The 18,437-nt window shown below is 35.7% G+C and overlaps 1 protein-coding gene across 15 annotated transcripts in view; it reads right to left on the bottom strand.

The window, feature by feature from the left end:
- Positions 1 to 207: 207 nt before the first annotated feature.
- HEATR5A (HEAT repeat containing 5A) overlaps positions 208 to 18,437 on the bottom strand; it is a 66,091-nt gene continuing 47,861 nt past the window's right edge. For 9 of the 15 annotated variants that reach the window (XM_023929170.2, XM_023929169.2, XM_023929167.2 and 6 more), the window contains 13 exons: positions 17,650 to 17,889; positions 16,744 to 16,925; positions 14,979 to 15,047; positions 14,376 to 14,555; positions 12,231 to 12,465; positions 11,593 to 11,841; positions 9,873 to 10,000; positions 8,806 to 8,953; positions 7,871 to 8,143; positions 5,350 to 5,574; positions 3,761 to 3,915; positions 2,146 to 2,359; positions 208 to 1,868 (listed from right to left, as the gene is read on the bottom strand). In XM_023929170.2, the coding sequence (XP_023784938.2) occupies positions 1,567 to 1,868; positions 2,146 to 2,359; positions 3,761 to 3,915; positions 5,350 to 5,574; positions 7,871 to 8,143; positions 8,806 to 8,953; positions 9,873 to 10,000; positions 11,593 to 11,841; positions 12,231 to 12,465; positions 14,376 to 14,555; positions 14,979 to 15,047; positions 16,744 to 16,925; positions 17,650 to 17,889 (2,600 nt within the window). In that variant the 3' untranslated portion in view covers positions 208 to 1,566. The remainder of the gene's footprint in view (positions 1,869 to 2,145; positions 2,360 to 3,760; positions 3,916 to 5,349; positions 5,575 to 7,870; positions 8,144 to 8,805; positions 8,954 to 9,872; positions 10,001 to 11,592; positions 11,842 to 12,230; positions 12,466 to 14,375; positions 14,556 to 14,978; positions 15,048 to 16,743; positions 16,926 to 17,649; positions 17,890 to 18,437) is intronic. The other 6 variants (XM_086894801.1, XM_086894807.1, XM_086894804.1 and 3 more) reach the window with 1 other exon arrangement.

Consider the following 18,437-nt stretch of genomic DNA (forward strand, 5'->3'; position numbering starts at 1 on the left):
TTTACACATGAAAAATCTCCCTGGTCCTACTTACTTACTCACTGTGCTACTCACAACAGAGGAAGACCTGCAATGTTAAGTCACAGACCTTGATGCATCCAATCCAAACATTTATTATTAGTTGCCTTGAGGCAGCATACGATTTCTTTCTAATACACAAGTCCTTAGAGCTCCTCTGCTATTGGATAAAAGAACGAAGACAAATACTAAATGAAGAAAATTAGCTTTATTTATGTGAATTAAAAAAAAGAATTGTTAGAACTTTGGTCAAATTGTTAATTCTGTACAATTTACAATTATATTTATATACAAAACTTCTAATAAAATACAGTACATCACACTCTTCCTGAGTCACAGTGTGTTTCTCAGTTCTGTAAATATTTTTTTCTTCTTCCTTTTAAAGCAATTAGATTAAAGAAGGAAATAGTATCCTCAGTTTGACAGTGTTTGGTTTAGGTAATACTGGTATTAAGAAAGAAGTCAATACATTGTACTTAAAAAATACTTCACAGCCATTGCAGTTTTGATAGTTATTTTTCTATATTAAAATAGGTTCCTTGCTAAAAATGTTAATTACATACTTATTATGAGCTTGTTGCACTCTATTTATAGACACAAGACAAGGTGACTTCAAATACTTCCATCTCTCACTGCAGAGACACAGAAATTAAGTTAAATGTATATATCAGTGATCATTCAAAGATCAGGGATCATCCATCCAGATAGAGCAGAGGTCTGAATTGAGGCACAGTACGTTAAAATTGCTGCCCAGTCCTGGACAGGATATGTAAGCTATTGCCTGGCTCCCCTAACACAAACTTATCAAAGTACACATCCTGAAAAGTGAGACTGTGTCAAGCAGCAAGGCACTGAGCCTGTCAATCCTCACATATGCATGACAGTCCCACTCTGGAAAGAACCACAGTCCCCAGAAAGGCATTGGAGAGCTGTATTTCACAGCATTTGTTACACCTTGGCCAGCTCAAGATGTCATTAGGATTAAAGCTATCCATATTACCTTTATTGAGTTGAATTTTCTGAGATCAACAATAAACTATTGTAAGGCTTACAAGGATATTTAATCTGTTTAATGAATGATGCAGTGTGTTAAATTAGTAATTAGCATAGATTACAATCTGTAAGTAAATTTATGTCCCTGTTAAATCCAAAACCCAATTACATTAACTAATTTTTGACGAATACTGATTTTTTAAAAAAATTAACTTTCCTTAATGGCTATGTGTGGGATGTTCCTTAATATATCTATGATAAAGTTCACTTTTTTTTTAAATATAGGCATGCGCATTTCTGATATTTTAGTCCAAAATAATAAAAAAAATAAAGATCTGATGACCTCTGATTTACTCATAGTTCTTAGAGATATTTAAGAAGTCTCACGCTAAGAGAAAAGTTGTCTAGAGACTTGCTTTCTCTTAAAAACTTTCTGTAATACTTCAGCACAAACTGAAATACATGAGATCAACTCATGACAATCATTTGTGATTAGAAATTTAAAGGGACTTTTTGCTGTTGATATCAAAGTGCATAAAATGACAATATGGGGCTTTAAAGAAAATTGGTCTTTAGCTGAATGCTTGAACTTTTCCCAGGATTTTTTGCATGTTTAGTAGTCTTCACTTTGATGCTTTCTTGATTGCCTTTAACAGCTGACTCAAGCCTGGCTTTCATAGTTGGAGAGGAGGCCATTATTTTTTTAAAAACTGATGAGTACTGTGGACCAATCTGCATCAGAGTTTGCAAAGCAAACTCATGGAGATTTTTTGCCGAGATTGTAGCAGAAACCAGTGCATTTTCATCCAAAAGAAAGGAAATGAGGATGGGAAGAAAGCAGGCCACCAACTGAGCACCTATAGACATTGAAAAGAGAATTTCAATAAACAATTTTTAAAAATAGTGTCAAATTCTAACTGGAAGTATTTCTCTAAATTAACATTTAATCCAAACTGTAGAACTGCAAATGTTAGCTGAACTGTAGGGTAAAAACCCCAACATTCCTATGAGCAATTTTGTTGGCAGTTAGTGTTCAGGACTGAATTCCTGGTGGTCATTTTGGTTTTAGTCTGTTATTTATGGCAACTCTGAGCATCTTAAATGCTTTGGGTACAAGAAATGGAAGTAACTTACGGTGCTGTTCCTCAGCAGCAGCTGTCAGAGCTGTAACCACCTTTATTCCCTCCTGAATGACTTGAAGTTCAGCAGCATTTTCAGGTTTTGCTCTTTCTGTTTCCTGCAGTTTCCCCACAATGGATGGTGCTAAAGAATGGATATAAGGGTATGATACAGTTTTGTTTGGATGCTGAAAGATGGAGTGCAGCAGCTGGTAGCATTTACACTGTACCTAAAGGGAAAACAAAATTTGCAGTTACAAAGTGTTACAGTTCAAAAATTCATCTCTGGGTGTTCCAAATCTAACAGCTTGTAAAAAAAAATTTTGGGAAGGGGGGAAAAATGTGCCTCTCAACTTGAAAACTCATCAGTTTGTAGGCTGCTCATGTATAAAACTTTATAGGAGCTCTATAACTTGGAATCAATTATTAATAGAAATCAGATCGCACATTATGTTTCTTTCCATCAAGTCTTATATCTTCCAATATTTTTGAGTTAAGGAATAATAATATTTTTGTTTGAAGATTAGTATTATTTTGAATATACTCTCTTCTAAGCAAAAATGCAGTAATACTGAAGAAGCGGTGCTTAAAATATAAGCAATATCCCTGTCAAACTGTAGGCACAATTTTAAAATGCCTTAAATGGTGCAGTAGCTTGCATCTCTTTAGAAGTCAATATGGCTGAAACTGCCAAGTTCCTACATAATTTCTGAACAGCTCTGATGCCTAAATACTTGGATGAAATTTGCAAATGCATGCTAATACTTCCTTGTGGTCATATTTTGCATTTTCAGTTCCTAACAGTGAAAACCAAAGTCAACAATATTAGGAATGTACTGATACATAAAAAAGTATTATCTTACAGTTACTTCTCAAGTAAATGAAACTTTGTTTAATTTTTTTTATTACTACACAAATACACAAATATAGAGGAGATGCAAGAAAAACAGCTTACAGTGAATTCTAAAAAATATGAAATCTAATGCCTGTTATTTTCAGAGCTGACCTTTGAAAGTGAGGTAGTTCCAACCCCTAAAAAAGTCTTTTGTATAAATGCCTTTTTTTCCCGGATACATTATATTTTTTAGGTGAAGGACAGTAATATATGAACTGTGACACTACAATCTAATGCCACTACATGAAAACATTTATGTTAGGTCAGAACAAAGCATTAATCTAGCTCAGTAAGCTGCATCCAGCAGTGGCCAGGAGCTGATGCTTATGAGACAGTAATGGCTTTGTAGTGGTACTTGCTCCAGCTCCCAAAGACTCACAGCTGAGGGATTTCCTGTGCAAAAGACACTGTCTGTGTGTTGAAGATAAAATGAATAAATAAAATTTGACAGGTGCCTGAAACACTACACAACTGTATTGTGTAATTATCAATGTACAAAGCTCTGAGTCTTACACAGTAAAAAAAAATTAGGAGTAGAGATATGCATACAGAACAATGATGGAATGCACTGCTGGACATGTTTTTGCTGACTTATTCAAACTGTATTTTAAAATACGACAGATACAGTCAGGAGAGAATTAGCTTCCATCAACACACAGGACTAGCAAAACAACTAAGATACGCTAATATTCATTCAGTATGGTAGTGACATTCTAATAACTTCACCAGTACTTACAAGAGGATCTTTTGAGTCAAGGGCTGCTTTAAACTTCTCAATACAGCGCTTCTGAAGGCACTCAACAGTAGTAACTTCTGGGCTGGTAGACATAACAAATACTGTAATAGCAGTGAGAAGGCTGACTTCATCGAGTTCTTGGAGAAGGCCATCTACTATCAACAAAGTATAAAATTATTAGATTTGCATTAAAAATGCTGTAAGTTTAAGTGGTACAAAGAGATGGAATAGAAATAACAATGTCTACATTTCTTTAGGAATCTCTGTTTCCAAACACATGACATCCTCTGATACAGTGAGACGGACTTTTACTGCAATAAAAGCCAAGACCAAAATGGGAATTCAGGGGTGATCACATGCATATTTGGAAATTATAGCATACTCCTATTCCATTGTTTCTTTGTATAAAGTACAATAAATATCTCTGAAGAGCTGGTATGACAGAGTACAATCTATTAGAGAATATTATAGAATTTCTATTTAGAATACATATTCTTTTGCTAAAAGCTTTACACAACATTGTAAAGAAAAGTTCCAACAACAAATTACAACATAAGAGATTAAACGTAAGGAACAATGAAAATACTACAAACTCAGGAAGCTGAAGCAGCAGCACACAGCAAAGTGATTCAAGACAAAAAATTATTTCCTTGCACTACTGTTTTAATGCCCCTTGCTTCACTAGAGACACTAACTCTTAGTGGAGAACCTATCTTTTATGCTGAGCTGTACACTGAAGCCATAGCTCCTGTTTATGCCTTCATACCATGGAACTACACTGTGGCACTACACAGCACAAGAGTAAGCCTGCAAACCCACTGTCCTGGTTTCAGCTAACTTCTTCTCAGTAGCTGTTCAGTGCTGTTTTGGATTCAGAATGAGAATGGTGCTGATAACACACTGATGTTTTGGATTTTGTTAAATTGTGTTTATCCTAAGTCAAGGGCTTTTCCCCTAGTCTCATGCTGTGCCAGTAAGAAGATAAGAAAATGAAACTGGGAGGGAGCATGGCTGGGATGGGTGACCTGAAGTGACCAAAGGGATAGTCCACACATCATGCCCAGTAAATATACTGGGGGGAGTTACTTGGAAGGGCAGATGATCTGGGATCAGGAAGGAGGGTCTAGCATTGGTCAGAGGGTGGTAAGCAACTGTACAGTGCATCACTTGTTTTTCTCTTTTTCTTATCATTGTTACTATCATTTACCATTATTACTTTATTTTACTTTAGTTTCAATTACTGAACTATTCTTATCTCAACATACAAGTTTTACTTTGATTCTTCTCCCCACTCCAGTAGGATGGGGGGAAGAGGGAGCGGGGGATGAGCGAGTGGTTGTGTGGCGCTCAATTTCCAGCTGAGCTTAAATCACAACATCCACACTTCTACTTATACAGAAGATGACTTCTCCTATGGACTGTAGGGACAAGACTGCACTATAGTTTCAACAGTACTTGGTAACCAGCTAATTCTCTTGTAACTAAGAGAGAAGTCTTTTTTTACATGTGCATGAATTCAATCTACATAAAACAATGTTTCACACAAACATTTCTCAGTTTTTAACCACAAACCCACTATTTGTGCTTACCTTGATCCCAACAATCAAGCACTGTGAACAAAGCACTACGCAGAAGATCAGTCCAAGCATTCTGACTCTTCTCTGCTCGAGCCATTGGAGAAGACAAGAGTCCTTTAAGAGCTTGTAGAGATGCAGCAACTGTCAGAGGTAACTGGCCATCTTGTAATTTCACAGCAGTTTCTTTAAGTACGCCGACAATTAGGTACAAAATAGTAGGAAGAACTGAAACACTTCCTGTAAAACAATACAAATTAATTTCACAGAAATTTAAAAAAATGCAGGTACCTTTTACATTTAAAAAAAAAAAAAGAGGCAGTTTTCATGGATTCTTTTTTTTTATTTATAATTTATTATTTTTAAGCATATCTATTAATAGAGGCACTGGTAATTTGAAGAAAAGATCTGAAATATCATGTGACCTGCAATAGCAAACAGGGAGTTGGACTGCTTAAATGAACTTAAACCTCTTCCCCTTTAAAATAAGTATTGTATATCTTTTCCTTGATGGTTTTACTACATGAAGTGTGGAATTATGCCTTATTCAGAGAAAAGTAAGAAAACTGAGTGCCACTGAGGAGGTGGTTCTCATGGAAGAGAAGCCATGGAAGTGTACACATTAGCAAATACAGTATACTTGCATATATACTGGTACATAGTATGTTCTTTGTATATACTACTAAATGGAAGGAAGAGTAGAAAACAAAGTATAAGCATCTAAGTATATGTTGCACACTAAGACAATCCAGTGAAGCAAATTAACAGGGCAATTTCAAAACTGGCAAGAGGAAATACTACCATATGATGTGCGGTTAGCTAAGGATGCCATTGCTCCAGGAAATCACTGAAGTCAAGAATTTAGTAAGAGTAATAAGAATCAGAAAAAATATATGTATAGAAACCCCTAGAATTTAAATAGAAGCCTCTAAAAATATCTTTGAAAACAGAAGACCTAAGGAGACAAGCAGATTATTCCATAGGCTACTAAAGAAACTTTCATGCCTGAGAATCTAATAGTTGGCTAGTCATAATAAGAGACCACTGAAAATGTTTTAAAATTCACAGGATTAACGTGACATAGAGGCAATCTAGAAACCTGGATACCTATATGTTGCTCCTGTCCTAAGTTTTGACTCAGCAAAGCACAGAGGTAAGCAGATGGCTTAACATGTTTATCTCGTTCCCTAAACAGCAAAATGCTTTATTTAAGATTTTAATACACTGATATTTATGAGAGACCTGTTGAGTAACGAGGGTCTCTGACTTATGCGTAAGTATTTTCTGAAGCTGAGGACATCTATTTTTGAACAGCCAAGTCTATGAAAATTTACTGTTGAAATTCAGTAGGAAATATAGGTCATGAATATAATTTACTTGCAAATTTTTTTATGTAAACATATCGTGACAGGTGCCTGAAGTAAGAGACACAACAGTCACAGGACTGTAACTTCAGTTACCGAATAAAGGGGAAAAAAATGATGCAATTCCACAGAGGAACTCTCATCTCTTTGATAATGTGAGCCGACTTCTAGAGTTGCTTCCTTATTCAACTGACTGTATAAGCAAGCTTAAGCTCCTCTTTTTAGTCACCTGAACAAAATGCTTAACTTCTCTAGTGCAAATATTCCCTGTAGTCTGATCCTGCAAGCTGTTTGTTTGTAGAATGACATGGACAGCTAAAGACAAAAACAACTACAGTGAGAAAAAAAAAAATCACAGATTATTTTTCATACAAAATAGTCCTCAGATGTAAGTGATGCTATATTTATTTCCTTTCACTTTGGGCTGCAGATAGAAATGAGAAAACATACAAGGATTGCAAGGGCTGCCAGCTATTTCATTTGGAGTGTCATTCCCCACAGAAGAATCATTTAACAGAGAACAATTTTTTTTAAAAAAAGGAGAAATTTTCAAGTGTGGTAAATGCCAAAAATTTGCATAGGGTGTAACAACAATACTTAAAGTGGGAAGAGAGGCATAGGGCAGAAATGGTTTGTATGTGTGGCTGTAACAGTACTGAAAGATTATATGTATGAATATGATATTGAGGCTTGGTGGTGGGGAACATCCTGAAGTTTAGAGAGAATCCAAAATGAATCATGGATAAAAGTCAACTAATCTGAGAATTCAACCATAAGTCCTTGCAGCCATTTGTTAATGTTCAAATGATGGAAATGTAACATCACACATTTCCCTTTTAAATTTAATCTATGTCAGCATTATGAATTCCAGAATAGACCATTTAAGTAGCATATAATCATTTAGCTGTTGTATACTTTCCAGTACAAAATGAATCTATTAATTGCAGTGCTAGAGGGTGGGAGGAAAAGACAAACTACTCATTTAATTGCTTCAGTTTTGTAACTTGTTTTGCAATTTGACAGTCCAAAAATAATTAGAAAAGGAAATTGTCACAAGCAAATCAACAAAACTTGCTGCCAGACTTAGCTAGCTAAGAAAATTAGGCAATAACAAAGGGAGAGAAGGGCCTAATATTCTTTCATTTATCTTTTCTTGTGATGAAATAGCATACCTTCAGGAGAGCAGACTGCAGGAACATCAGAGAGAATAACTAATGCTGCTGCTACCAATCTACTTCCATCTTCTGACAGTAACAGATGTTTTCCAGGTGGAACTGCAGGGCTATAAGTTAATTTAGGGTTGAGCTGGGGAAGCTGTCTGACAAGAATACAAACACACAGCTCCAGTGTTGCAAAGACTAATGATTTCCCAGGCACCAGACCCCCTGTGTCTTTGCCCTCTCCAAATTCTGGTAATGTTTCCTTTTCTGCAGCACCATCATCAACTGAAAGAAAAACAAGAAATATGGCAGAAGTCTGCAGGCTGTGACTTGTTTCCAAAAGGTTTACTTCTTAAGACTGTTTCAGCACCAAATCATAATCCTGACAAATATATACACGCATGGGTATGTATCCAAAATTGTATTAGCAAACACCCATCCCTCTAAATAAGCAAACTATGCAGTGACTGCCAAAAGGCAAAAAGGTGCACAATAGACTTTGACATACAAGATCCTGAGGTACCAAGCCAATATGGTGTCACTGATACAAGCATTCTGGTTCTTCTCCTAGTTTTTTCCTTTTAGAAAATGAATTTTAGTAAGTTAGAATCAGAATAACTATTGGAACCTGGCTTGTAACAGCTGTGTGTGCTGAGTCTGTCCATTGCTCAATTGCAGCTGACCTCAGATTTCACTAGGACTCCTGACACCACCCAGCTGCAGTTTTTCTCCTTACTATCTGCCCTCTGTTCAACACCTAAACCACCTGCTATCTATCCTATCACCTGAATTTCTCATGTCAGGAACGTGGACTGTCTTAAGTAAACTAGAATTATAATCCAACTGTGAAACACTTCAAGTAAGACACATCTTGGAATTCAGTTTTCCAAGAAAGAATTGTTTTAACCCTGATAACAGCTATTCAAACATCTCATACAGTACTGTACCTTCTGCACTTCTCCGCTTTTCCTTCACGTGTTCCTGAGCTGCAAACAGAATCAAGCGAACCACTTCAAGGGCAGCAAGCTGAATATCAGGTGACTCTCTGGTCAGTATCAGTCGATGCAAAACATTCAGCAGCTCTACACCCAACTCCTATAGTAAGAAAAACATCTAATATATTTTCATTTTAATGCAGGAGTTTTAAGAACTTGTTGATACTTGTTAAAGCCAACAGTATTAATCTGATTGATCTCACTAAGGAATACAATGTAATTGATGCAATCATAGGAATTGGCATTTTCTTCACCATACAGCACCTAGCTCCCAAGAACAGCAGTCCCTATCAATTCTCCCAACAAAACAGTTATCACAGTTATTTAAGATATACGGCACTTAACTAAAAAAGCCAAAGTAATCTTTATCTTCTGGCATCTTAACTCTTGAAGGTGGGGACACTACACTGTATACCTCCTATACTATATGCATTTCCTTGGACAGAGCATCAACAATCAGCAGAATTTAGCCATGTCCACAGGTTTTATCATTTTCACTGGGTTAGACAATTGCATAGCACATGGGATGGTATAAATCTTAACTTAAAGAAAAAAATAAATAATTTCAGATTTCTACTTCTTTTCAGGATGACTGCTGTGGTATTGTTTGTTTGGGTTTTTTTGTTTTGCCTTTTTTCTTTTTTTCAGTATCACTGCTTTTGTCCAATTTTCTTTTACCAACTTTGATTTTTACAACAGAATTAATTCGACTATGCCTTGACAGAGAGAGAGTAAGAGAACTCTCTTTTCAAGAATTTTGCCTTTACCTGGCTCTCATCCTACTCATCTAATTTCTCCTTCCTGACGAAATGCCCTCAAATTCTCTGCCCCTCATCTTACAGGTTCCACGTTGTGTTCTTTTTTATCTCCTCCATCTACAGCTTTGGACTTGGGTAAAGCATATAATTTACCTACTACTTATATGCTGAAGATTCCTGAAAATATATAAGATTGTAAAGATACTGTTCAGACTAAAACTATGCCTTAATTCTGGGAGGCATTTGGTCGTTCTGCATTACCTGATCACCACCTATTTTAGACCTTGGCCATGGAACATCGAAGAGAGCCTGCAGGGCACGTAAGCAGGCAATAATGTTCTCCATTGCTGCATCTGATCGAGGAGAGCACAGGAACTCCACACTAATTCCTGCAAGTATCAGAAAAAAACCTCCATGTGTACTTGAAATTTTAAGAAGTACTTTTTCCACTACTAAGTAACCTCACAGAAGGTTGAGCAACCACAGAAGTAGCATTTTAAGTGAATTCATCTATTGCAAATATCTTGGGGCAAGACCTCTATTTCCATCAAAACAATGAAAGAAACTTCACATTCTAGACAGTATAAGACTGAATTATAACTGGCTACTAACATAAATACAACCCCAGAAATTTCTGAATAAAACACGGGATCTAATAAACAGACGTGACAATTCATAATGAGTAGCAGAATATAATAATAGCAGAATATTTTTCTAATCATTCTGATTTATGTTCTAGAAGGAAATGCTGAACATAATAGTAGTTCACAAACTCTAAGGCTGAGGCATTATCTTCCCATTTAAAAAAAATGCTAAAAATGCTAACTATCACAGCTAGATAACCAGCAGTAATTTACAAGAAGCCTAAGCTTGTAAATCCTAGAGCAGATAAGAGCTATCTTTTTTCTCAGCTTTCAGGACTCCTCAAAATATTTGAGATAACTTTTGTATAAACTGCAATCCATATTCTCACTCCAGTTGTACAGCTGTAATTCCAAAATGTGTGATGACTTGGGAAACCAATCAATGTCCACTAAACAACAGCTGTGCAACAGCAGTTTTAAATTCTTTGTAGGGAATGAAAATTAAAATGCTGTTTTATTCAAAAGCAAAATACAAGCCAGATGCCTACAGTCAAGTACATGAAATCTGATGCACTGAGCAGTAGAGGAAACAGGGGAAATGAGCAGCTTTTGTATCAAAAGTCCCACTTCTAACTGAAAGAGCAGTCTAGTTCAAAAGGGATCTGTCTCTCTGCAGAAAAACCATTCAAAAAAAGACATATGCAATAAAGTCATACAAACTCTTTCCAAAGAGGGATAACAAAAGAAGGATACCAAAGAGAGGTCAAGAAAAATATAGAACCAGGAATGCCTAATTGTGTAAACTTAAGAGAACTGGGACTGAATTCAACTACCCGATTAGCTCCTCCATAGTGGAGGCTTAACAGAGCTTTATAAGAATGTGAGGAAACACTTATTTTCTGTGTGGGTGACTGAGCACTGGCACAGGTTGAGTCTCCATCCACACAGATATTCAAAAGCTGTCCAGACATGGTCCTGGGTAGCTTGATTTATGTGACCCTGCTTGAGCAGGAAGTGGACAAAATAATTTCCTCAAGTCCTTTCCAACCTAGAAACTATTGTGTGATGTAAAACTGTACTTCAGTGAAACTAATCCATACACTCTGTAAGTGTACTGGTACAAACACTGTAAAATCCACCCTTGAACTTGCATGTTTATGAGCAGAGCAATAAGAGTTTGTTTAGGGCTTGTTCAGCTCACAGTGTTTTTTGCACCACATTTGGGAAAGTACCTTACAATTTTCCCACTAGGACTTAAAATTCTTCTGAGTGTATGTTTAAAAGATGCAACACTGAATGATGCAGTTAAATTTGAATAATTCATCATTTATTTGCTAACAGCTTTATCTACATTTTGAGTTACAGCATCTAGGCAGACTATGCACTCACTCACTAACCCAAGATAAGATGAAATCTGTCAGTATTCACATCCTCAGGAGATTTCACCAAGGGCCTGGTAGAAGAATCTTGACACATGGTAGTTGGGGTAACAGGTCTGGAGAGATTTGTAACTCCTTCATCTGGATCAACAACAATGAAACCTGTGCTAGTGAGCCATAAAGCTGTAGCATAAAGTATCAGTGCCCAGGAGTTGTAGTAATGAGGTCTGGCATTTTCAATTGTTTCTGCTGTATAAAATGTACCACCTACAAGAAAAGAAATTAGTTTTAAGGGTGTAATTTATTTTCAACTACTGTATTTTCTCATTCTTAAAATGGGATTGTGTTCTATGTATGACTTTTGTTTTTTAATGTCCAGTGTTAAAATTCAGGCCAATCAGGGCATTTGATTTAGATTTACTTGGACAGAATGCAAAAGATTACCTATTTCTTCTTTCAACCATAAAAATAGTCAACAAATAAGAATACCAAACCACTCTTCACATCAATGAAACCTCTGCTCTCAAAGGCAGTCCTGATCTTTAAATAGGTCCATAAGTAGGCTTATTCTCTATAGAATTTAATCCTACTATAATCTTAACACAAGTCAGTTTGCTAAGGGAATTGGGAAAAATACAATTCATTTGCCTTTTTACCTTCAGCAGGTAGTTGCGATGCATACTCTGGAGGCAAAGTTAAGAGAGCAAAATCCTGAAGTGCAGCAAGCCACAGCCTGCTCAGTGTTCCAAGATCTGCCTGTACCAAGTCCAGAAGACCACTGGCTGAAAATGTTACATCTCTGAGGCTTTCTTCAGAGGAGTTTGTAATTTTTAAACAATGCTTGTGTGTATCACTTTGATTTTTCTGCTTTTCAATGGCAACTATGTAAACCTGTTGATATATTTGGATAGAGAGTTACAAATATTAACACTTGGAAAAATACTGTTATCACAAACATGACTGCCTGTTGAAGAGGCATGAGATTTCCTAGAATCTATTTCTGTTTCAAGTCCAGTAAGCCTGGGTGAACAAGCACTTATTCTCTAAATGTTCTGAATCCTTTCCCCAGATAATCATGATGCAATAATCCCCAAAAAGGGGAAAACAACAAAAATTCCTATCTGGAATTAAGTACTCTGCTCTTAAAAATTGATGTATTATTTGTCCAGTTTCTGCTTCCAACCATCAAACCCTGTTATAGATACAAGACTGAAGAACTACCAAATAATATACTGATAATAATGATTCGGAAACAACAGTAAACCCATTCCTAAATATTTTTTAACTGAAGTTCTATATGGCACTTGAAACTGACTTCTCAAAATTATGTGTTACTTCATGTTAGCAGTAAAGAATGAAGAGTACACTCTTGCATACTTTGCATGTTACCATCTATAGGTTAATTTCAGTTAATTTTCCTAGGTACCTCTCTGGTTATCAAAAAAGTAGAACTGAGAATGTTTCAGACAAACAGCTCTCTGTAGTCTCTTCAAAATGCCCCTGGAGGGAAGCTCTTCTCAACTATAAAGGGCACATTTAGATTCAATGTATCTCAGTGAGCTTTGTTGAATACTAGTCTCCTACAATTAGGATTTCTACATCTTTTTCATGTTTACTAGTTGCAGTGGGTTGTCCCAGACCAGCAACTAAACATACACCAAGCCCTTGTCTCACACCTTCCTGCAGCAACAGGATGGGGGAATTCTTTCAATTTCTGTAAACAAGAAATAGGTAAGATTCTAATGGAGAAGGAACTGCCTAGGGCTTAAGTGAAATATTTGTAAATTACAGTCATAAAAGCTTAAAGGAAGCTCTACAGAGTTTCCTTTGAAGAATTCTAGTGATCTTAATTATAGGCTGGAACAATTTACAGATCTTCACTTTTGACAGGTGAGCCTCACATCTAGTCCGAATTTTGTCCTGGCTTCTGATCAGTGAAAGATTACTATATGCTATTAAAACCTTCCCTTATGTAATTATTATAATGATCACAGTACTTGATCTTTTTCTGAATAGATTAAATAGACCAATCTATTTAAATCTCTCAATGTAAGCATATTTTCAAGATTTTTATTCCCACCTGCTAGCTTGTCTCCAAGGTCTTTGCTATTTTGTCAGTATCTGTTCTCAAATATGCACATGAAACATTGGTATAATTTTCTAAAAATGTTTACATAAAAACTATCTATTCCCTACTTTCTCCTCCAAAGTACCTTTCTGATTATACACTGAAATACCCATCTTCATAACATGTTCAACTTTAGCTGGTTAACAACCATTAGCATCCAAGGGCATTATCACTACATTCTAATGTACATTTTTTGGAGGTGGTGAACATGGTTCACATTTTTGACTTTTAAATATTTAACCTGGCATTTACACATATTAAAACAAGTGTTCACATGAGCTGACTTTAATTTAACTAAAGCAGTAGTGAACTGACAATATTAATTTAAAAGATCTAATTCCAAGATATGGAAGGCCAATAGGCAATGAGAAAAATGACACCTATTTAAAATAGTACATTGAGTGGATCATCACCATAACCATTTATAACACACAATTTCAAATTAATATTGAACTATTCAAATATATTAAGGAATTTATATTTTTAAGTACAATACATTGCTCTTAATGTATAGTAAAATAGTTTTACTTTTAGAGGTAGCAAAGCAAAGCAAAGGGTCAGCAGCTTCTATTTAAAGAAGCATATCAGAAATTCCTGAAAATTCTGTCTGAAAGGTTCTAACTCACCTCCACAACAGTAGTATACTATCTAGTAACAGAGCTGTTACACTAACCTCTGCCCAAGCCTTAAGGACAGCTAGTACTTCCATAGTTGAGGTGCTTTCATTATATTGCTGATTTTGTGCTTCTTTCCCAGCCTGCACTTTGAGCAAAGAGGACACAAGCAACTGGTGAACCCTTCGAAGGTCATTCAGATCACTTACTACACCACTTGCTATCCAGGCACTGCACACCTAGTGTTGAGAAACAGAAACAATGAGGAACAAGATAAAAACACCACTAAATAATCTTTTTTCCATCTGTAAAATTATGAAAGCCAGATTTAATTTCTACCAAGATACAGTTATTCTCAGACAGTAACAAATGTTAAATGACATCCCAGTTTAGTACACTTAAGTAGTGAAAACCAAAACATCAGTGGGTTGTCACAAATAATAGCCAAAATATCAACTGCAATAAAGTTTCTCAAAAGACTTTAAAGTGACAAAAGTCTTTGAGTTGCCACAACACAGAGATAACATAAGTGACATTATTTTTGTGAATGGAGGATTTAAAGTTAGAGGACTTATTTCCTTTTTCTTGTGTTGCGTATCAAGCAAAAAAAAAAAATTTCAGAGGGTCTATTACCTAAGAGACTTCTGACTTTCAACACTTGCCTGACATGCTTTGGCTGTGACATCAGGAGGAGTTTCAGGAGCAAAGGCAGGCCTAAGTGCTGCTCCAACCTAAAGAGAAGTTATAATTTTATAATATTTAATACGTAGTGAACAATCAACTAAAGGCTTATTTTTCATAACTGGACTGTCACAGTTTTCCTTTATAAAGCATAGTTCCTTTGTCATTTTTTCACAGACTGATTCAGTGAGATTAAAGAGCAAAGAAACCGTTTCAGTCAACTTTTATTGTTTTGCTTACACTGAAGACATCTTTCTCTTTGAGAGGGGTCTTCAAGGTTGACTCTATTTTTTGCACTGTCTAAAACACAAACAGTAATGTCTTCCTTCCTTGACTTGATGAGGAGCCCACAAAAGAAAAAGCAATGCTCTGAACCATGAAAGACTTGCAAGACAAGTAGTGAGTGACATTTCCTTACTCAGAAAGAATACAGACTGAAGAAAACAACCAACTGAAGCTGGTCAGCTTTAGAAAGTGAAAAAAAGGGAGAGCACAAACACCATTTACTTAATAAAGAATACACAAACATGAAGTTACCGGGCTGCAGAGGTTTTACCTACTCTCACTGCTGAAAACCACTTCACTAAAGGCTAATAAAAGATTAATTCCCTAGCTGCTTTAGCATGTATTTGAAAACCCATATTTAAGTTTGATGTACTACACTTTCATCCTGAAGAGAAAGTGAAATAAGTGGATTTGTTTTTAATGGCAATTAATGACAATTTTTTAAAGACCCTCTAAAGCTGAGACTTCATTTCTGGAACTTCTGAACAAGATTTTAGAAAGATATTACTTAAGTCCAGAAAATTTATATCCATCTTTTTCTGGATTATTATGGTATTTTTAAGGGAAAAAAATCAGACAATGTAGACTTGATTTTTAACAGTTTCACATTTCTTAAACATATATTAAACAGCTGATGAGATCTATGCACAGTATTAGCAAAACACTTTAAAGATACTGAAGCTTAAAAGGAAAATTATTAGCTTTACTTGTGACCTGCTTGATGGTTTTGGACAGCAAGGACAGATAGTTTATTTTTTCCCTTGATAGCTTCAGACTAGACCAAGGCACTTCCTTCCCACAAAGGAGTGCCAAAAAAATAGAATTATAATGGCAAAAACAAGATCAAAGTAGGTCAGGATGTCTTCAGTGTCTCTCCAATTCTATGAGAGAAAGTGATCTGACCTATTCAGTGCCTGCTAGAAATTGAAGCTATATGAGGCTTAACACAGCTGTCATATTTAACACAGGTATGGTCTGGAATGCTAAATGACCAGGATATCTTTTCTCTTAATCTAAACCAAGACTTAATGGAAATGGACCTTATGAATACAATCCATACTTCTCTGGCTCGTTTATTGGCCAAGATCTCCAAGTGTGATGGCTGCAGTGCAATGGCTACTTATTTCTAAGCAGAGTTTAAATTTATAGTTATTCCTAATACTTCTTGCAATAGTTTCACACTCTGAAACCAATGCTTTCCAAAAAAACCCTACCAATGATCTATTTTGGTTTTGTTGTATTCAAGATGGAAAAATGCTGAAACTTGAAAAACTTGAGCTAAAAAATTATATGCCAACTGAAGAGGTGATTTCTAAGGAAGTTAAGTCTGAATAAATTAACAATACATCAGTAACAAAATAACTGAAACCTAGCTCTGTACCTACATGCTGCAAATGCAAGTTTCTTTTAGTAATTAACTGTAACTCTAAATTTCTCTAAGGTATTATCAGTGGTGCTTACATTGGCTTGATATTGCTCCAGGATTACATGACCTGGAAACTCTGGTTCTGGAACAGCCGCAAACTTCCGTACAATAATTTGCAACATTTGAAGCCCAGCAAGACGAAGCTGATCACTGTGATCTGTGGCAGCCATAAAAGCCATACGGACCAAGTCAGCTAAGTGCAATACCAAAAAGTCATCTGAAAACAGAAATTAAAAAAAGAAAAGAGTTTTATTACATTTAAATTCAGACATAATGTGTTTTATAAGACTGTTCCAAATGTTTTCAAAATGTCTATTTTACATTTTACCTTAATACATATCAAGGATTCACTTCAGGCAGCTAAGACATAGATCAATTCTTCTTGGCTACCTTATGTTAGCTGATCTAGTCTGCTTTCCATTTAAATGTAGAAAGAAAGTACTTAGAATAAAGTATAAATATCCTTATGTATGAGACAGATTTTCTAAAAATGAATGTTGAGGAAAACACCTCCAGATAAACACAGAGAGGTAGTAAAAAATGGCACTGTATTTCTACTGGTGATTATGCAAATTATAGAAAGAAAAAAAGTGGCATTTTTTTTTAAGTCATACTCCCAGACACCAACCTGTGATGATGTAGGCTGGTGGCAGCTATCACTTGTGACTGCCAGTGCTTATACAGAAACAACGCCTTCCTACGCATACAACATGGTACTATAACCAGGAAACTGAGTGTAAGATGCCATTCTTTTGCAAATAAAAACGCAAATAAAAATTTCTCTATACCTTAAAGAATATAGGCTTCCAATCAGAGTAATTAGAGGCTTCATTGATCACAAACAAAAAATTTATGATGAATTCCATTAAAATACAAAGAGCTAATACTTATTTTAAGCATACTTTGCCTTCTATGAAATTCTTGCAGCACTTAACACATACCTCTTGAATCACGTTGTTTTCTTTCCTGAGCCAAAGTTATGTCAAAATGTGCACTACCTGCATTTTCACACTGGCTTATAATTTTACAAACACACTCTGCAGCAAAAACTCTGGTGGACCATCGTGGATTTCGGAAAGGATGGAACCTGTCATCACTGTCAGATGTTAATACAGATGCATCATCCCCTTTAGCAGTTTCCTCTTCTTGAGTGGTATCTATTGATGCTACTGTATTGAAATCTGTATTTAGGACACAGAGGGGAAAAAACCAAACATAATATTCTTTCTTACTGTAACTGAAACCTACAGAAAGAAATATCTTCAAAGTCTATCTCTAGCCTCAAATTCATGGTGACTCCCTTCAATCTTGGTATCTTAAAAGTAAATGCCAGAATTCAAATAAAATGAAACTGTCAATGTTTGGTTGATATTACTTGCTGGAAGACAAGATCAATACCACGAAAGTAAATTAAGAGCTGCAGAGAAAGAAGCAAAAGAAAAGAAACCTTTTAAAATAAGTGAGATGCATTAGAAGCTAGTACAGTTCCAAATCAAAAAATCTAAATGCAAGAAGTTTTCCTCCTGCACTGCAGGTAAAATAATTTCCTTCATCCCCGCCAAAATTCAGCACAGTAATTGATTTTGTGTGCTCAAGAGTTCCATTATGATATAATAGGCTTGCATCTGTTCTATTACTAATAGAAGAATTGATCAGAATACTTTTCTTGCAGGTAATTGCACAGGACTCATGAGCTCAAACCTATTCTGTATTTCCATATGGAAATGAA

This window comes from Cyanistes caeruleus, chromosome 6, assembly GCF_971803275.1.
Source record: "Cyanistes caeruleus chromosome 6, bCyaCae1.hap1.1, whole genome shotgun sequence".
In the NCBI taxonomy this organism is placed as follows: Eukaryota; Metazoa; Chordata; class Aves; order Passeriformes; family Paridae; genus Cyanistes; species Cyanistes caeruleus.